At 41.4% G+C, this 19,863-nt stretch overlaps 4 protein-coding genes and 1 pseudogene across 8 annotated transcripts; 1 reads left to right on the top strand and 4 right to left on the bottom strand.

Annotated features, from left to right (window-relative positions):
- Nucleotides 1–979: 979 nt before the first annotated feature.
- On the top strand, nucleotides 980–1,943 carry LOC103707643 (CST complex subunit STN1). The gene is given in 2 exon segments (XM_026804836.4): nucleotides 980–1,322; nucleotides 1,324–1,943. Coding segments are annotated over 2 exon segments (564 nt in total). The 5' UTR covers nucleotides 980–999; the 3' UTR covers nucleotides 1,565–1,943.
- A 550-nt stretch (nucleotides 1,944–2,493) lies between these two features.
- Nucleotides 2,494–3,891, bottom strand: LOC149753095 (uncharacterized). Its single transcript, XM_089924153.1, has one exon. It carries the CDS (start codon nucleotides 3,884–3,886, stop codon nucleotides 2,660–2,662), a length of 1,227 nt encoding a protein of 408 aa, XP_089780279.1. The 5' UTR covers nucleotides 3,887–3,891; the 3' UTR covers nucleotides 2,494–2,659.
- A 496-nt stretch (nucleotides 3,892–4,387) lies between these two features.
- On the bottom strand, nucleotides 4,388–7,805 carry LOC103707583 (F-box protein At5g07610-like). 2 transcript variants are annotated; one of them, XM_039127611.3, is made up of 2 exons: nucleotides 6,175–7,805; nucleotides 4,388–6,088 (listed from the first exon to the last, which is right to left on the bottom strand). In XM_039127611.3, exon 2 carries the CDS (start codon nucleotides 6,028–6,030, stop codon nucleotides 4,609–4,611), a length of 1,422 nt encoding a protein of 473 aa, XP_038983539.3. In that variant the 5' UTR covers nucleotides 6,031–6,088; nucleotides 6,175–7,805; the 3' UTR covers nucleotides 4,388–4,608. The 2 variants fall into 2 exon arrangements, with proteins under 2 accessions (XP_038983539.3, XP_038983538.3); XM_039127610.3 differs by having other exon boundaries at nucleotides 4,388–7,805.
- A 147-nt stretch (nucleotides 7,806–7,952) lies between these two features.
- Nucleotides 7,953–10,886, bottom strand: LOC103707584 (uncharacterized). 2 transcript variants are annotated; one of them, XM_008792120.6, is made up of 3 exons: nucleotides 10,185–10,637; nucleotides 9,855–10,070; nucleotides 7,953–8,446 (listed from the first exon to the last, which is right to left on the bottom strand). In XM_008792120.6, the coding sequence occupies exons 1-3, from the start codon at nucleotides 10,413–10,415 to the stop codon at nucleotides 8,360–8,362; spliced, it is 534 nt and encodes a 177-aa protein (XP_008790342.4). In that variant the 5' UTR covers nucleotides 10,416–10,637; the 3' UTR covers nucleotides 7,953–8,359. The 2 variants fall into 2 exon arrangements, with proteins under 2 accessions (XP_008790342.4, XP_088557058.2); XM_088700932.2 differs by lacking the exon at nucleotides 7,953–8,446 and adding an exon at nucleotides 8,759–9,076 and having other exon boundaries at nucleotides 10,185–10,886.
- A 684-nt stretch (nucleotides 10,887–11,570) lies between these two features.
- On the bottom strand, nucleotides 11,571–19,810 carry LOC103707585 (mediator of RNA polymerase II transcription subunit 32 pseudogene; annotated as a pseudogene). Of its 2 annotated transcripts, none has more exons than XR_015967148.2 (2): nucleotides 17,203–19,810; nucleotides 11,571–11,921 (listed from the first exon to the last, which is right to left on the bottom strand). The product of XR_015967148.2 is annotated as a mediator of RNA polymerase II transcription subunit 32 pseudogene, transcript variant X1 (transcript). The 2 variants fall into 2 exon arrangements; XR_015967149.2 differs by lacking the exon at nucleotides 11,571–11,921 and adding an exon at nucleotides 12,018–12,037.
- Nucleotides 19,811–19,863: the final 53 nt, after the last annotated feature.

The raw sequence follows: 19,863 nt of genomic DNA, 5'->3' as shown, positions 1-19,863 counted from the left end.
CTAAATAACCATTTTGGGAGACAGTTGTCTTCTGGGTTATATATGTAGTTTAATATATGCTAGTAAATCATGAGATTTAGATAGTTGATTTATTTGTTTCTGTATTTGGAGATTTTTCTCTAAAGATTTCATGTAACCCAACTTCTCTATTTTCCTTTGAGTTTGGGAATTGGGGGAATAGCTTTGGGGTTTAGGAATTCATCTTCTCTCTTTGCTTAAAAATGAAAGGGTCAAAGTTCAGCATCTTAGTAAAAAATTGATCTTTGGAAAAGAGTGGGCAATGAATTATGGAAAATTTAAACTATAATTTATCCATTGTTTTTTTTTTCTTCACTTTCATCTAATTAATGGTTATAACAGTAAGTACTAACCACTTGGGTTGTCCGCTTGATTGTTCTACTTTTCGGGTTTGAGTTCTAAGCGGTTACACGGAAGACAACGCTCTTGTTTATTCACTCTTTTCTTTTAATTTCTGGCTTCTCGATCATGAATCAAATTGTATCAACTACTTCTTTGTTTAGCTGATTGCCCACTCTCATGTGTTGCATTAGCTTTTAGCATGTACAAACTTATGGATAATTCTAATTAACAAATTTCGCAGAAGGTTTATGCTGCATTGACTTGCCAAGTTCTTTTATCCCTTGCATCACTCTGTGTTTTGTGGAACAAAACTTTTAATTGTACTTTGGTTATAAATAAATATTTTCTTCTAGGTGATTTGATAGTTTTGATTTCTTGCTCTAAATTTGAACTCTCTCTTATTTCTCTTTTTTTGCATTTAATTAAAAGAGATATTTATTTACTTTGGTTGTCCATGTAGTTCCAACAGTGGGCAGTCCAACCCTCTCTATCTCATTCTCTTTTTTCTTCTTTATTGTTCTGAATTCTTCTTTCTTAACATCCCTACATATATCTATGTATATGGTTGCGAATATATCTCATTATTGTAATAAGAACTTGATTTTTGTCTCAGATCCTGAACAAATCAAGGCTACTACCATGGATCCAATCCAAATTGTTCATGTGAAGCTTATGGCTTCTGATCTCCTCTCCTTAACTGTCTGGCCCTCAAACCCTCCCTACTTCACCCGGAAGGGCAGGCCTATATCTTGTGCTGAAACTGTAGGCATGGTGGTGAGCCGTGAGCACAAGAATAAATTTCTAAGGTTCCTGGTGGACGATGGGAGTGGGTGCATCCCTTGCATCCTCTGGCTCAATTACCACTACCCCACTTCCCATGGTGGTTCATCTAATCTCGAACTTATGGCCGAGATGACACTGAAGCAATCTGAGATAGTTCAGCTGGGGGAGCTAGTTAGAGTCGGGGAGAATCACCATCTATAGGGGGATGCTACAGATTACAGTGAGGGATGTGGTGGTGGAGAGGGATCCAAATGCAGAGGTGCTACACTGGTTGGATTGCATCAGGTTATCCAAACAGTGCTATGACTTGCTGCCTGCTGCTGCTCTTCCTGGATATGTTCTAAAATTTTTCTACTTTGATATTCTTCCATCAACTCCTACAAAGGCATTTGATTATTCTTTTCCCAAATTTGTAGGTTAGTTGCATGGTGCTCTTCAAAGCATACCAGTCTGGATAATTTGTTACCTTTTTCGATCTTATATTCTGTCTCATAATATCTTCTTATGCGGATTATTTTTCATTCAAACTTACAAGTGTTTCTTGTGGGATTCCTGCATCTCTTGGTGCTATGATGAATCTACTGAGCTACCAGGTCCTTAGGGAAAATGTTCATTCTTTTCAGTCAGTCAATAAAAGCAACTCATATAACAAGGAGCTATCGTTGCTTTGTTTTGTACCTACATTATCGTTTTGTTACAATCTGTTCAAAATTTTAATGTTGATTACAGCTGATATCTACTATTAAGCGTCAGCAAAGTACTGATGTAACATCTAACAGTTTCTTCTTATTGTTTTTCTTGTGGGGTGGGGTGGGGTGGGGGATGGTCCTCAGGACAGTGTTAGAATTACTTGTGTTCTCTTTTATGCAAACATGGTCAGGACAGTGTTAGAATTACCTGTTTTCTCTTTGATGCAAATATATGGCTATTATTTTGAATGAGGAATATCCCTGGATCCTTTTTTCTCTTTTTACCCATTTTTCACTGATAATATTTTTTTAAAAAAAAACATTGATAATAATTTACCATTGTAAAGTTGGGAAGGTTTAGGTGAATGAGGGCTTGTAGTGTGATAATGCAAATTGTTCCATAATTAAGATTATCTGAGTTGAGGGCTCAAATTGATATTCTGAGTAGTCTTGAAAGGATATATTATCGAGTCCTAATTCCTAAAGTAGAGTGAAGCAGTTGCCAAGTAAGAAAATTAATCTATTAAATTCCTGTCAACTGTACGTGAATATTACCAAGAGCTGTTTCACTCATGGTTTCTGTGATCTAGCACATAGTAGAATTAACCAAATGTTAAATAGTGCAGAAAATATATCCAGCAAAAAGCAAAAACGTAGCCATCCGTAGAAGATGAAAGTAATACCCAAGGGCACACTGAACTCGTTACTAAATCAGTTTTTATTATTGAGGCTGGTATTATATTCGGAAAATTAACAAAAAGTGCAGTGGTCCCATAATGGAATTTTATTAACGAGTTACAGCGGGAATACACATCGGGGAAATCTCGCTAGTTGAACCAATTTGGTAATCTAGCCATGCTATTGTGGTAGGTGAAGATCTGGTCTTCCTCCAGCGCGAAGCTCACATTGCTGCTGATCAGTGTCACCTCTCCTGTTCTCAAGTCGTGGCGCAGCACCCTCACTTTCTTCTCTATGCTATTCCCAGCCCTCACCCAGAGGTAAAGCTCGTCCCCTCCCTCGAATGCCAATGGCTGCATGAACCACCGCGAGAACAGCCGCTCCGACAGGCTCCTGCCCCTCAGTCGCATTGTGTTGCAGAACTCGGCGAGGACATGCCGATTCTTTTCAACCATCTGCGCCAAGCTCACTCGATATCTTCTCGACCACGCCTCGCTGCTACGGCTGCCATCCTCGATCACGTAGACCTCCACCGCATCCCCCACCACAACCGCGCAGGTCAGCCGACCCTCCGTCGACGCCCCGAGAGCATGCCGAGCTCGTCCTGATACCGCTGCTGGCAGCAGCCTCCAGCCTGCGAGGTCCTTGCATGGGTCGAACCATATCAAATACTCGACGCAGTCCCAGTACAAGACTCCTCCAGCGAACACTGGAGTCCCATGACGCCACCGGAAGCCACCGACGGCGACCTTCTGGCTGGACTGCACCCACTCGCCCGTACAAGAAGAGAAGACCACGAACTGGTACTCGACTTCATCGACAGCGCCCTCGACGTTATCCCGTTTGGGGTAGACCAAGGAATAATGAGCCGGCGAGGTTGAGGGGTCGAAGGCCAGCCCGACACCATAGCGACGGCGCTTGCTTTGAGGGATGGGCTCGTACTCCTCGGTAGCCGGGTTGAGGACGCAGAGGAAGTTGAAGTAGAGGGCGTGGACGTAGACGCAGAGGAGGCCGTTCGTCGAGCCGACGAGGCTGATGCGATGGGAGCTGAGGATGGAGAGGGAGGGGTCGGGGACGCCGATCGGGGTGCCGGGGGGGGACAGGAACTCGAGGCCGCGCCAGCTGAGGAAGACGAAGCCGGAGGAGGTGGGGGAAGGGCGGCGGGACTGCTCGAGGGCGAAGAGCGGGCTGTTGGAGATGTAGCCGTGCCATGCCTTGCAGACGTTCTTGCACCTGGAGAGGGACTTGAAGGACAGCCTTGGGAGGATGTTGAACCGAAAGAGATCATCATATAGAACGCGAGAGCCTTTCGCTACTTCGCCGCTGCCGCTGTTGTTCTTCGGGGACCTGTTCTTCCTGGATTCCTCCATGTCCATGAAGAGAGAAGGTCGAAAGCCTGAAGACGAACGAATTAAGTAGCTATAGTCGTAGCGGCCGGGACCCCTCTATATGGTAGATTGTTTGGGTTTCCTGGTAATGGGAGTTCGAATTTCTCTAGGAAAGGGCCGGAGAATCCGACGCCCTGATCGACACTAATTCTGATCACTTTGGATATACTTCCCCCCACGTCTTTAGGATTCGCGCTACCAAAGGTAAACGGAGGACGATGGTCCGTTTCAGAGCGGACAAGGTCTCTCTCTCTCTCTCTCTCTCTCTCTCTCTCTCTCTCCTCTCTCTCTCTTTCGATATTAACGGCACATCCTTCGCAATCTAGCATCACTTCTGGGAAAAGATTATTTGAACGTAACTGTCATTGTTTTGGGGTGTGTTTTTATGGAAGATGAGAATAAAACCTAACGACCAAATAAAATTCAATATAAAACATTGGGGTGAAAAGAAGAGAAGGATGGTGCATGAGATTCACAGGGAATGATATGTGAGAAACAAATTACTTGGAGATATTATATAATGCTCACAAAGTGGATACATAATTTCATGTCCTACAGAAGAGGATAATATGAAGCAGCCAGTCCCCAAAAAGCCAAATCCCCACTTGAAACGCTCTGCACCAACTACTACAACCGTGCTAAATTCTCAAGATGTATACGAGATTGAACTCGGAGCTGCACCCGAGAGCAAATCATGCACAACCCAACATTCATGATGTGGTTGTATTTACCGCTTCCGAGCATAGTTCGGGCAGTCTAACCATGCTGTTGTGGTAGGAGAATACTCGGTCTTCAAATGGTATAAGCCTGATCCCGTCGCTGATCGATGTCATCTCCCCCGTTCTCAGGTCGTAACACAGCACTCTTTCCTTCTCGTTCGGCATCCACGCAATGGGCTTCAGCGCTATATAGAGCTTGTCTCCTCCGTCGAGCGCCAGCGGCCGCAGAAACCACCGTGAAATCAGCCGGTCCCATAGTCTCCCGCTCCTCAGCCTCATGGGGTGGCAGAATTTAGCGAACACTTCCGGATTCCCTCCGACCATTGCTTCGAAGCTTGCCCGGTGCCTCCTCACCCAGTTCCCGCTGCTGCCGTTCCCGTTCGTCATCACGAACACCTCTACCTCCCCGTCCCAGGCTTGAGTGCACGTCACTCGACCCTCCCATACGCCGATCCAATGCACGCCCGCACTCGATGGGTCCTCCGGCAGTGGCGTCCGTCCTGCAAGGTCCTTGGAGGGGTCGAACCATATCAGATAGCTAATGCAATCCCAGTACAAGACCCCTCCAGCAAACACCGCTGTGGGCTCGCCCGACACGAAATCATCGACGAGGACCGTCTGGCTCGAGACGACCCACTCGCGGGTCTCAGAGGAGAAGACATGAAACCAATGCTGGGTCTTGAGACACCCCTCGATAACGCCATGGCAACGACGGAGGCAGACCAGAGCGTAACGGCTCGGGGAGTTGGAGGGGTCGAAGGCTAGCCCGATGAAGAAGCTGCTGTGACTTTGGGCCGCAGGAACGAGATGGGACTCCCTGGTTGCGGGATTGAGAACGTAGAGCAAGTTGAAGCAGGGACCCCCATCATTAAAAAAGTTGGAGGCCGGAGCGCGGATGAGGCAGCAGAGGAGACCGTTGGTAGAGGCCACGAGCTTGAGGCTATAGGCATGAAAAGGGATTTCGAGGGAGGGGCGGGGAACGCCAACTGGGGTGCCCGGCGCTGAAAGGAACTCGAGACCGGAGGAGCCGAGGTAGACAAAGCCAGAGGAGGCGGGGGAAGGGTGCAGGGACTGATCGGCGGCGAAGAGGGAATCCTCGGTGATCAGGGCACGCCAACTCTTGCACACAGACTCGAACCTGGTCAGAGACTTGAAGGAGAGACGGGGGAGGATGTTGGAGAGAAGAATGTCAGGTGGAACGTGAGACCTCGCTGCTACGCTCTCGCTCCTCCGGGCTTTCTTGCTCCTGGATTCCATGTCGATGAAGAGAGAAGATGAAGACCTCGCTGCTACGCTCTCGCTCCTCCGGGCTTTCTTGCTCCTGGATTCCATGTCGATGAAGAGAGAAGATGAAGACCTCGCTGCCACGCTCTCGCTCCTCCGGGCTTTCTTGCTCCTGGATTCCATGTCCATGAAGAGAGAAGATGAAGACCTCGCTGCTACGCTCTCGCTCCTCCGGGCTTTCTTGCTCCTGGATTCCATGTCGATGAAGAGAGAAGATGAAGACTTGGCAGAAGCAAGTGGCAGGGGGACCTTCTATATATAACAGATAGTGACGCTTTCCTGGCAATAGGAGTTCGAATCCTCCTGGGAATCCAATACCTGGACGAACGAGTATACCGGCAGCCGTTCGAAGTCGACGCAGCCTAGGACTTTGGATGCTTCGCCCGCGGCTTTACGATTCGCGCAATCAAGGATTGACGGACGACCATGGTCCGTTGCAGAGCGAGAAATCTGGTGGGGCCCGTTAGCCTATATCTATATAATTTAATTGAAAAGGTACTAAAGGTCTGGCAACGAACACCAAAAAGTTCGATTTGCAAACTAGGACTTCAAGGATCATTTCACAAAATTAGACTTCGGTTTTCATTGAAATAACTCATTCTTTCTGTACCAATGTACCTTCAAGCATTATTAACAACGTATTGCCAAAAAGCTTGATAATTCTTTATATTATATAGACTTCCAAGGATGAAAAGTGGCGCATGAGATTCATAGATTGACAAGCGTCAACGAAAACATATGAAGATAATATACTAATCCAATTCTCATAATCTGTTACAAGTTGGGAGCATAATCATGGACCAAACTATTAGAATTCATCATAACTATGTCTTCAAAACATCAAGTGAAAAAGAAGTAAAAATCAGCACGAGATTCATAGAGTAGCATGAGCCAAAGAAAACATGTGAAGATAACACGCTAATCCTATTCTCATAATCTCATACATAATCTGTAATAAAGGATCTGATATGGAGCAGCCAGACAATGATACCCAACACTAAGAATAAAATAATCTTTCAGTTTGCTCTCTGTCTTTCTTCTTCCCCCCTCCCCTCTTTTTTTTTGCTACAAAAATGCATTCCCTTCGTATAGTTGTAACTGAGTTGAAATGCAAAAGCTGATCTATAGGGGTTATACTGATGCTCTCACTTCTTGTACCAGGAAAGCAAACTGGAGAATCGAATGACATCAGAGAAGTCAAAGATTTTAAAATCAAGTGTAATGACTAACGACTGAAGTAATTTGTAAAGAAAACAGGCTTCCTAATGCACTAGTTGCAAAATTAAGAGAATGGAGGTGCTGAGTATAAATGTGCATGTGGAGGAAGCAAAATGAAATTGGCAGGGAACAGGACATGCTCATAAAAAAGAATAGGTTCAAAATAAGGCTAAAACTTAACACAGAATCTGGAGTTGGGGGAAAAAGATAATCAGGAGAAATCAGACACTGAAAGAAACTATCAAAGCACCATTTAAAGCTCGTGCAAAATATAAAATAAGTTTTAAGTCATCCATCAACCATAGTGCAATTTACTTTGATTAATACATGAAGTCGTGTGCCAATTTGTTTTAGTTGCATGAGATTAAAAGCAAAGTGCATCAGTCATTCCCAATGATATAGCAAGACCGCGTATCCATGACTAGTATGTCATATATGCCTATCAGGTTTAAAACACCCTTGAAATTTTTCATCAAACCCAGATATTCCAAATAGGTTTTGATTACACGTAAATCTCAACATTGCTGGTTGTCAAACTAAATCCCAAGTCATACCTAACCACTTTGTTCTAAGACAGCATAACAAGAAATCTCAAAGGCACCACATGCCACTTTGATTAAGGAATGTTTTAATTAAGCTGCTTGTTGCTTGGACTTTCTTTTGATCTCCTGCGACATTTACTGGAATATAGTATATTCAAAATCTTGAATGGCATGGACTTCTTATTCGATCCAATATGTTTTTATCTTTTTTCAATTCATTCTACCTAAACACTTTTATCTGTGCCCATCAAAATACTGAAACTGATATCCATGCAACAACAGCAAAGCAAGTTTGCAGATATGTTCGTCCATTAGTTACATTAATAAAGGATATAAAATTCAGAAAGCCAGGTGAAGGCTCCACAGTTACAACTACAGTAATGCCTATATAAATTCACAAAGCCAGGTGAAGTAGTCTTAAGAGCACTCACTTGGCAAACTCTACCTAGCTTCCAATACTAGTTAAAACGAGTTAAGAGTACAATAACGACTCATTAGTGTAATTTATAACTATGTGGCATCTTGCAAAAGCTTGCCTTGAGCATGCACCCAGAGCTAGAATTTAGAAAGCAGGAAAACAAATTTTTTGCATGATCCTGCTTAATAAGGAAACAACCTTGGCAAACTTCGGTAAGTCAGCTGTTTATAGAACATTGCTCAACAACAGAAATGTTGGGCCGAAGAATATTTGCTGCAACTTATTGGGCTCCCATTGATGAGAAGGCTGACGGCTTCGCCTTAAGCCCACTTCTGCCGTCCCTTTGAAAATCATGCAGCTCAGCATTCTGCAGAAAGATATTCAACATACCCGTTATATTCCTTTTAATTAATGCAGATGATCATCCAGGAAGAATTTGAGAAACTAGCACCCCAACAAGGACAACTGGAATGGTTCCAAATCACAATAATTGGATTTAACGTGTATATATATATATATTATAAAACAAAGGTCAATTACAGCAAGTCAATTGGAGGCCAACATCAACTAAACAGATGAAGCATAAGAACCATCAAAGTTACAATCTTTCGTTTTTTGGTCTTTTAGAGGTTTTGTTTCGAAAAATTAACTAACACGGAGTACAATTTCCTGACAAAAGTAAAAACGAATTAAATGGCACATTGATTTTGGATTCTGAGAAATATAATCACATGAAGGTTTAAGGCAAAAAAAAAAAAAAACATTTGTAAATTGAATCTAAAGCATACAAATGATTAAGCGAGCTAGAAGCTAAAACAACCCAAGTAAGTAGATGTCAATAACAAACTAAACACGTTAAAAAGAAATATTACATTCTGACTATTAAAACGCAAACACAAACAAGCTTTGATGTCATCTGTCTGCTGTCAGCTTCTTTTAGCTTTTTGCTATATTGTCCCCTGTTCATCACTGGAACCATTGCAGGACATTCCTGAACCTTTGACCAATGCAAAGACCATCAAACAAACTGAACCATACAGAAAAATCAGATCTAAAGGATGTTAAATGCATTAGCCTTCCAAACCTCGAAGAAAAGCAACATCATCTATAAGTGAACCAAAAGTTCATCTTATAATTGAGCTCATTCCTAATTCACACAATCCAACAAGTAATTTGTACATATATGACAAAAAATGAACTATAGAGTAGATATTTCATATCCAATCTCATCATTCTTGTGTCGATTTCATGGATTGCACTTCAAGAACAATCTCAGTTCTTTGAAAATTTCAATAAATAAAGTTTTCCGCAAAATTCAGCCAATACCACATCCCTCGAAATAAGTTAATTAACAGAGGATGAGATGAAAACGCTGAGGTGAATTTCCGAGTAATTCATAGGACCTCAAAAAGCTCGAATAACAAGAAACTGAAAGCTTAAGAATGAAGCTAACTCCTAACTCACATAATCCAAGAAGCTATAATAACACATAGAAAAATTAGAAGTCGTATAAGCTCGAACTTTCAGCTCTCATCTCATCTCTCTGGTGTCAAGTTCATGCATTGAACCTCAACAGCATTCTAAATTCATCATTGATCCCGCCACAAAATTTCCGCGAATCTTCTAACTGAATCAACAAAAGACACTGAGGGAAATTCCTAGGTTGCCGAATATATTCGAACAAGATGTTGAAACTTTTAAGAATCACAAATGCCACCAACGAACAATTTCACGAAATTAAAAAGAAACCCTAGCGAGCCGGGTTGGATTTAAACCTTGGGATGGCGAGGCGGGGGCTCGAGATCGACCATCCGCATGGACATCCGGGCGATCTCGGAGACGGCGGCGTCCCGGACGGCCAGATCGTCGCTGGCGAGCTCTTCGTAGGCCGCCTCAAAGGCCTCCTGAGAGAACCGCGGCAGCCGGATCCGGAGGCTGTGCGCGTAGATGTCCCACATGTGCCTCACAACCTTCTCCCTCTCCTCCATCTCCTGCAATAACGATTTCAAACAAGAGGAATGCTTGAGCGATCAGGGAAGAGAAGAGATCGTGAAGAAGAGATCGAGATCGCGGGCGAGGAGAAGATTGGGAATTTGCAATCGGACCAGGACATCGAGATCGGCGTCGCGGAAGGGGGCGCCGAGGAGATCGTCGGAGAGGCGGTTGAGGTTGCCGGCGGACCATTTGAGGGTGACGGTGCCGGTGAGCATTGACCAGAAGGCAAGGAGGATGATGGCGGCGAGGGCCCAGAACTTGTATCGGCCCTTGCCGAAGAGGGCGGCCTCGGCGGCGGACGAGGGCTTCGCCGCCGTCGTTAGCTGATCGCCCTCCTTCATCTCATCAGAGACCGGAGAAAAAAACAGCCTGCTTGCTCTCTCTTTCGCTTTCTATTTCGGTGGGAAGAGAACGGGAGCGGCCGCCATCGTTGAGTAGAAGAGCGGAGAGTAAGATCTGGGAGCTTCTGCGTTTCGCTCGTTGAGTATTACAGAGAGATGAAGGGACTTGGAAGTCCGCTTCGGCTTACAGAGATGGTAAAGTTGAACGTGGATACTCTTTTATTTGGTTATTATAAATTATACAAATTTACGTGCTTTTTTTTTTTTCTTCTGGCACAGGTAATTTACGCGGTTAAAATACAAAGTTCTGGAGCCGGTTATGCTTGGAGAACAATATTTATACTTGATGTATTCAACAGCGTTAGGCATGGGACGCATTTTACTTTCATGCGAGAGATAAGTAAGATGGATAGGAGAAAATTTGAAACCGCGTGAGCCAATCCTGCTGAAGTCAAATAGCTGGTGTGAAAGGGTACAACCCCCAATGGAAAAATTATACCCTACTCCAGGTGCGCCACCCGGGCGGTGCAGCAAGCGAACCACTTTTGCAGCTCATTTCGAATTGTCGCGTATCAAATTGATCCTATGGTGCATTATATTGCAATCTTTGTGCAATCCCAATCTTGAACAATACATGCTAAAGTGGGCCAGGAGGCTCTAACCCATCACTTGGGTTAGCTGATTCGTCGTCCCATGGTCCTTCGTTGTGAACTTTTTCAGATTTGGTAGACGGAAGTTCAGTGAAAAGATCAGCTTCCATTGAGATTCGTCTTCTTTTTGGTTTTTCTATGATCCGTGTGAGAACAAAATCCCCATTGCCATTGATAGAACCCTTGCTTGAGGATCGATTTCCCACATTCAGCTACCCTCTCCCTCTCACACTATCATTCGCCATCCAAAAGCCCTTCTCTCAACCAAGCAAAAACCAATCAAGCACTTCCATTAGGTGGGTGCTTTAAAAGCGGTGCACCACACCAACTATATGTCTCGTATATGCGGGCTCCATTCATCATGTGCCTTATCTTGGATTATCGCCTCGTCACCTCATCTCGGATTGTTTCTGTAGTGCACCGCTGACATGGTGCACCTGGCATATGGTATAATTTGCCCTGGGCCATGTCTATACTCTCTTGTATTATACACTAGGAAAATTAATTCATGTGAAAAGAAGAAGATCAGCATTGAAGATGACGGCAATTGGCACTAGAATCAGAGTTAACTAGAATAGTGTGCTAAAAAGAATTACATGTGCTACCCAATACTAAAATGCTACTCTGCTGCTCCGAAAGCCAATATCCTTATCCCGCAGGAGTTCAGCCATGGTGTCTTTGAGGACCAACCACCACATTAAAAGGAAAACTCTTAAAAGCTTCAGACATTGAGACATTCGAAACCCGCCATTTTCTGAGGGAGGGAATAGGCCAACACAGCAGGCCCACAGATGAATTCCTCCATTCCATTCTCAGCTGGATAGGGCCATCTCTTGCATGGATTTCTGCAGAGAAGCTGCAGTAATTGGCAGAACCCACAGATGACTTCATTAATTTTGGCACTTTGAATTGCTACACAAAATCTTGGAGTGACAGCCGCAGGGAATTGGAAAGAATCTTCCAACCGATATTCTCCAAAGAAAACAAATAATAGAATTCAAAAAAAAGAAGAAGAAGCAAGCATGGGAGCATATTATTAGGTATGGCTGGGAATTATTAGCATGTGGACTGCATTGGAATCAAGAAGCAGATTAGATCAAATTTAAAAGCAAATGCAATGCATAAATAAGCTATAAGGATTCTGCATACAAGCAAGATGTAACCATCACACCTAATCCATGCTTAAATGCTTTGTGAACAAATAATCCATTTGCAGTGGCATGGTGTCATATGTACATGGGTTGCTGGTGCTCTCTCAGAATCCGGAGGTGAAAGTTCTCCTTGGAATCACCACTAACAGAAAATTCACTTTTATGACATCGAGAAAGATTGCATAACCTAAAAAATTCAAGAGCGAACAGTTCATGTCTAATAAGAAGATTACTTTCAGATGCCAAAATCTGCTCAATAAATTATGGGTCCTTTCAGTTATTCCTTCTTGGACTAACAATATTTGAAAAGCTTTTATAATGGTAGCTATGATTGTTATGACAGGAAATAATGGACACTGAATAGAGAACAGAAAGTCTTATTTCCAACATCTCCTAAGGGACTTATGGCACATAAAGAGTACCATCCCCGACTGTCTTATTTCGCACAACGCACGCCTTCCGAGAAGCAAAACAATCAGCTGATTCGGTTGCTGGCAGGGGGCTTCAGGAGGATTTTCACTCCCATGCTGAGATTCCTCCTCGACTTTCATTACTTGCCAATGCTGAATTCATTGGTTGTATTTTTAAACACTGTTGAGGTTTTCAACCTCACATATTACCAAAATAAATAAATAAATAAAATACTTGGACCAACTGGTACGGAACAAAATTTGTTAAATGATCACTAAGATAGTTGTTGTTATGATGGAATAACAGACAAATTAAGGCTATTGTTTAAATTCCCATTATTATTAGATATAATATAACGTATGGTAGTTATTATTTTTTCAATCCTGGTCTATGCTCTATAGACAACCCATATCCAATGGGAAAATGCTGGGATGTTGAATATGACGACGACAACTTCTGGGACCAAAAAAAAAAAAAGAATGGATTGACATAACAAGAGGCTGATAGATAGCACCTAGGAATGATGCCAGCTGAGGATATGTACATCTATGGTAAAGGGAGGTGGAATCTAGTCTTGCTCACATGGAAGCAGGTCTAAGACCAACGAGAGGATCCTTTCATTGCAGGGTGCTGGATTGGCAGAATTTTTACTGGATGACTTGGGTCTTATAATGCAATCCTATATCCCATTAATCCAGTCTTTCCAAGGAAAAGAAGATAAACCCATCCAACAGCAAATCTTTCGACATATTGACATGGAAATGCTATAAAGGGAGACTAGGAGTGTTTAACTTCTTTCTACAGCTTAACCTCTGACCTATTTAGAAAAAGAAAAATAGCAGCATGCCTATTTTGTAAGTAAATTATGATATCTAAGGTACAACCACAGAAGGTCTAAAAAAGAGTGAAAAGGGGCAGAAGGCAAATATATAATCCAAATAGAGCTAAGCAGGATCCAACCAACATTACATTAGCATGGGGGTGGGGGAGAAGAATAGCAGCTAGAGGGACCACGATATTGTTTGCTAGAGGACATGTATATTAGGTAATTTATGTTAAAGAAAGGGAGTCCAATCGAAAAGCTAAAAGTAGCTGTCAAACAAAAGTATATGAAATAAATGGAGAACAAGTGCAATATCAAGCATAAATTGAAAGGTGGGGAGAAAGAAAGTAAATAAGCAATTTGACAAAGGTTGGATCAGAAATTAGTGATGGCACTAAACCAAAAGGAATGGCAGAAAATTAAGAAGGCAACCTGAGGACACCTTTTCCAGAAGGGTTTGTTACTGAAAAGATGACTTTCCAGTTGAGCTAGATAAGGACCTTTACGAACTAGTTTTGTCAAACAGGATGCCAGTAGAATTTCTTAGAGCCAGTTTTGTCAGGCCAAACAAGTAAACATTTTCCAGAAAAGCAAACAAAAAATGGCTGCATTAGAGTTGACTCTAATTGTGATCTCGCAGTAAGCCTAATTCAGCATGTCTGCATCTCCCACAAAAGCTGATGCTGTATTTGATAGATTGCATTAAAATTATGGATATCAAGGAACTGGATGAAACACAATGCTTCTAATATGACTCAGGTCTTTAAGATGGCTTAAGCTAAACCCTTCCAAGCAGTGACAAGGAGCTGTCAACATGGTGATGACAAATGAGTTAGGAACGATGATAATAACAGAAACCTCCAAAGCCACTGATTGCTATACGAGATTTTTTTTTTCCAGATTATTTTCTTATAAGAAACTTGAATCCATGTAATGAATGAGAAGAGTCTACAACTATGCATCTGCAAAGAAAGTATTATGATTCATAGGATATACAGAAAATCCAAGATAACAGTAAGAAGCTGTTTATAGTTTGTTAACATTGTAATTAGATAAATACACAATTTCAGGAACACAATTCATCTATTTGCTAACACTTCCAGCTGTATCTACTAAACAGAAAGCTTAGCGAAGAGAAATATAAAAGTGGTTCTACAAGCAAATGCAGTCGTAGGAAATTAGTGATTTTGCTTAGAGAATGGTGACAGAAATTTCAAAATCCTAAGTATTTACTTCATCACAACCTTGATATAGGAAGAGAAACGTAACAGCACTGGAATTTGAGCCTTTCACATTTAGATTGATCATTATGAGGACTAGGAGAAGGAGGGAAAGCTAGAAATAGATATGGAAGGAAATGTCAAATTTAAAGCTTAAAGCGATGGAACAAGCTGTCAAACAGTGATATTGAAGTAAACTGAAAAAAAATTGTAAAACTTAGAGCCGTCCAAATTTCTAATTGTTTACGCAGATATATAGACATCAGGCAATCCCAAAGTTGAGAATATTAATTTAAGTGAAAATGATTCAACAAGAGGTTGAATCTGTGCATAACAAGCTTTAACTTTGAGATTCAATCTGAGCTTTAACTGCCAGATAGGTCACAGAGGTAATGACTTGCAAGAATTTTTATTGTCTTCCCAACAAACGAAAATTTGTGATAAATTGAAGTCAACTGGAAAATACATATCCCAAGTTCTTAGTTGAATACCACACTGAACTACCTAGAGTGACAGGAATGAACATAATTAAATTAATGAGGTAAAGTCAAAAAATTACTAAGAGAAGAAAAGATTAAAGGGCTTATGAGGGCAGATATCATATACCAATATACCTTTTTCATTGGAGTCAAGGTTCATATTACTCCTATCAGGTTAGACATACCAAAACAGAATGGTGAAAAAACTTGTGTAACTCCCCAGAAGGTTGGTGCCACTAATGGCCTCTCCATTTAACTAGTGAAAATCTGTAATCTCCAGCCATAGAGAAGTCATTAATCTTATAAAAAAAAAAAAAAAAACTTAATCACAAATCCTTTCATCCCAGGAGAACTATTGTAGGCTGGGACATTAAAGCTATTGTTGGTGCCCCTGACGGTAAACAAGTGATCAAGTTATCAGGATGCTTCGAAAAAAGTTGCACTATGTTTAGTGTTTATCAGAATTAGAGCCAATAATTATGGGCTTAAGCTTTTGTCAAGCTAAAATACTCTTAAAGATCTTTAATGATTCAAATGTATATGAGTACAATAGGAGACTGTTGTTAACAAGAGAGCAGCCTATTTTAGCATTCAGTTCTGTTAAGTAGGTTAATGAACTATATATCAATGTCACTTCAGCTGTGTGATAGATAATGTAGATTAATCAAAAGACTATTCAGAAGTATGGTACAAGAGAAGCCAACCCAAGCAAGAGTTCTTTCAATCAAAAGGGAATGGGTTTTTTAGTCACAGAGATCTTGGCCACCACAGAAGGAGCCCCTTTCCAAGATGGACATATATCTTGGTCTATCTGCGCCGAGATAATAGAAATTAACCAAGTTTTCCAAAAAACTCAGCTGATGGTAGGGGAACTGAGATCTCAGTTAATATAGTAAACCTGGCTTAACTTCCATGTTAAGATTGTGATATGAATAATAAATAATTAAAACATCAATTTAAGATCCAAAAAGGCCGATTAGGAAGTCTTAGGCAATATTTGGATATTAAATCATCCTCTATAATAAGGGCCAAGATACATGCCTGTCATACAGGTGAAAGAAATATACCAGCACAAACCAATATCTCAGCCAAGATATAGGCCAAGATGAAAACCTTAAAGAGGGTTTGGTTGTTGAAGGCCGGACTATCAAATTCTATAGCTGAAGGGCCCATGTCGGCAGGTGTGTCAAGTGAGACTTCAAAATGCTCTTGAGATTGATGGAGAGTATTGTGATCAGGTTCTACTTAATGTTCAGAGAGAACGGGGAACCAAAAGAATGCTCATCCATGTTTTTCGTTCAAGTTTAAATAAGTATTTTTGGTGTATATAGGTTTATTTGAGTGTTAGTTGCTACTCGATCAGTTGTTTAGATGCTAAAGCTGGCCAAACTGACAGCTGACTAGGAATTCTGGATGCAGTTAACCATGATTAGCCAATGTAACAAAAGTCAATTAAGCCAAGTTTGGGATTAGTTTGGCAAATGAAGTTCTTAAACTAGGTTAAGCAAAAGAAATTATTTGGAATATAATCTGTAAGAGAATCAGGCCTGAGATAAAATCAGAAAACCAATTATACCTCCATTAAAAAAACAAAAAAACAAAAAGATGGAATACTCCAAAAGATTCAGTAAAAACCAATAAATGGTTTCACATAAATCAAGAAAATAGTTACAATGTTTCATGATTTTTTCTTGTTAAGCTACTAAGATTGTGATTACGTATTTTAATTCCAATAGCTCATATGAACTCACAATAGAACTTTCTATGACCCACTAAAGCACAGCTCCAACACATGCTATCAGTCCAGGGATCTACAACTTTACCTAGATAGGATCCTTGTTTTACACAATTTTTCAGTAAAACGCACTCTTGTAATACATCTCTGGATAATTCAGAAGCATCGTAAAGATAAACGTCATTTAACGATCCTTAAATGATATGATTATCAACAAAATAATCTCTCCGATGCTAATTAATTTAACATTCTTAGGTCTTCATGTATAAAGGAACAATCTTGAAGTCATACAACAACAATCCATAGAGGATCACACACCTATTGAGCTCCATCTTCTGAAAAGCGGGCATCGAAGGGGGCGGAGGTGTGGGGATGGGGAGCGGTCCCGGCGCCGTGCTGGAGCTCGATAACGAGCCAGCGGACGGCCTTGCTCATCTGCTCGAGGCGGACGGCGCTGATGGGCGGGATCCCGGAGGCGGCGGGGGGTCGGGCGGGGGCGGGGGCGGGGGCGGGGGCGGCGCCGGTGGCCTCGTCGACGAGGCATTCGGAGCCGATCCGCTGCTTCATGGACTCGACGAACTCCTCGGCCTGGTCGCAGGAGACGCGGAAGAGCTCCCATCGCTGCTTGAAGACCTCGAGGGCGGCCTCGGTGGCAGCGGTCTTCTGGCCGCCGGACTGCTCCTTGGCCTCCAGGACGCCGGCCGCCGCGGCGACGAACTCCTGGTAGGCGGCGCTGAGCGCCTCCACGGTGCTCTCCATGGCGGAAGTCCGAGCCAAGGATCGGATCGGAGGGTAGTCAACGGAGCCGGTAGAGTATTACCGCCCTTAAACGGATTTTTTATCTACGATTATTTTGCTCCCCCGTTGATTAATGGTAACGGAAGTAAAATTTGATAAAGACATTCATTAGTTGAAAAGTTGTCTTGTTCCTTTGTGCTGTGTGCCGACTAGGGTTATTCTTTGCATAAGGGGAGCGAGGCCCTTTTCTACTAACTCTTTTCTACCTATGATGGATGCTTGGAGATAGACAAATTAGTGGAGCATGCTTTATTTGGCTACTCTGGTGTGGCAGCTAATTGGAGCTGACTGATATTTCTTGCTGTCTTCGACTCTACCACGGTAACGACATACCTAGCTTACAGGAAGGGCTCTATGGAGAGACCCGCCAATGTGGCTAATAGTGTCAGATGCACTTATATAACTTATCATATTTGGTTGAATAGAAATACCAGAATCTTTGAGAGCAGAAGGTAGAGGTAGAGGGTTATTGTCGATAAGGCGCTCATCTATTCAGCAGAGTACATTCAGCCTGAAACTATTATGCGATATTTATGGGTCTTTCCCTCCCTTTTGTTGTCTTCTTCTTCTTAATTTTATCGAATGTACTCGTACTAGAATGATACATAGTACTGTGTGTTACCAAAAAAAAAAAAGGATTAGCACTTAAAATTTAGAAATATTTGAAGGCTTGGATTGCACCTAATTTGTGGAATGAAAGGTACGATGATTTACTTAGGCAAAAAAATTAATATTTGATGGAAGGGCATGATCATACTTATATTAAAGGTTTAAAGTACATACATGCTTTCTCATCCGGTCCATAATCATTTCTTGTAATCAACATAGAAAGGTACGTGTGCAACACTTTTTCTCATGCCTATAACCGTGATGTGAATCGGTCTGGGCCTTCGAATTTGTTCTCACCAATTTGCCCAAAGGATCCTTAATAGCTACGAAAATGTAGCTCTCTTGTCCAGCAACTCCTGCACATTCTCATATGAATTTTGGCCCCATCATCTGGCTTTCTTAAAATTAACTTTGATGGTAGCATGAAAAGGAATGGATCGGATCAGTGAAGGATGCTGGTTTTGTGATAAGAAATTATGGTTCCACCTTTGCAGCTGCAGGTGGATGTCAGCTTTTTGACACTAGCGTACCTCTCGTAGGGTTGTAAGCTGTTTAGGAGTATCAAATATAATAATGGAAGGAGACTCCAAAACTACCATTCTCATGGATTTGGGATTGGACAAACTAGAAAGACAATGCCATCGTTTATAGAGACTTATCTCTTCGTTAACTATTTTTGAAGCAAAACATATTTATAAAGAGGCGAATAGCATAACAGATTAGATAGCTTCGCATGTTACTAATCATTCGGGTGCAGGAATCATCTTCCAACATTCTCTACCTGGTAGGTGCAATTTTGGTAGCAGACTCCTGTGGTTGTACATATTCTAAGGCTAGATAATCATTGACCTCTTTATGGGCAGAAAGAGAGAGATTTATTAAAAAAATATATATACATGAAAAAACAGGATAAACCAAATATATGAATATGGGTTTCAAAAAAAGAAAAAATTGTGAAGATATGGGTGAAAAAAATAATATTTTTTTAACAAGTACTAGGGGCAAGACAAGATGGACCACAACCTAGAAATTTTAAATCATACTAGACAAAGATAGATAACCAAAACTATGCAAATACTGTTAATATATATATATTTTAATTTACTATATGCTATATTCGACCTATTGGATAAACAATTATTTTATCTAGGTTTTAAATCATAATAAACAAAGATAGATAGCCAAAACTATGCAACATATATTTGGGAAACTTTGCTCTTGAGCATGAAAATGCTGTTAATATGTTTTTTTTTAATTTACTATATGCTATATGTGAATATTGGATGACCAATTCTTTTAAGTATTTTTATACAGTCACACACCCTCAGAGCTACCTATAAAATGGGGAATATATACCATCTTACAATATCATGAATAGAGGTAGAGACAAATTTGATTAAGAAAGGATAAGCATAGCTACGTGGTGATCATATTAAAGAGCTGCTTAATTGTCACTAAGCTTTTCTAAAACAGATATTATAAAACATGATTTCTATAAAATATATTTTATGAAAAAAAGAAAGGGGATTATTTTTCATAAAATTTATTTTTTTTCAAATTTTATGACTTACC

The sequence above is a fragment of the Phoenix dactylifera genome, chromosome 7 (genome assembly GCF_051530095.1).
Source record: "Phoenix dactylifera cultivar Ajwa chromosome 7, Ajwa_hap1_PhDact_Kaust_v1.1, whole genome shotgun sequence".
NCBI lineage: Eukaryota > Viridiplantae > Streptophyta > Magnoliopsida > Arecales > Arecaceae > Phoenix > Phoenix dactylifera.
The sequence above is the reverse complement of the archived record's forward strand: the minus strand, read 5'-3'. Positions and strand labels throughout refer to the sequence as shown.

Bases quoted from the DNA above. Each gene is read 5' to 3' on its own strand.
- LOC103707584 (XM_088700932.2), bottom strand. From the start codon at position 10,415: ATGAAGGAGGGCGATCAGCTAACGACGGCGGCGAAGCCCTCGTCCGCC. The intron at 10,071-10,184 runs GTCCGATTGCAA...TCGTTATTGCAG, and splicing joins ACGCCGATCTCGATGTCCTG to GAGATGGAGGAGAGGGAGAA. The intron at 9,077-9,854 runs GTTTAAATCCAA...CATTGGTCAAAG, and splicing joins CCCCGCCTCGCCATCCCAAG to GTTCAGGAATGTCCTGCAAT.
- LOC103707583 (XM_039127610.3), bottom strand. From the start codon at position 6,099: ATGGAATCCAGGAGCAAGAAAGCCCGGAGGAGCGAGAGCGTAGCAGCG.
- LOC149753095 (XM_089924153.1), bottom strand. From the start codon at position 3,886: ATGGACATGGAGGAATCCAGGAAGAACAGGTCCCCGAAGAACAACAGC.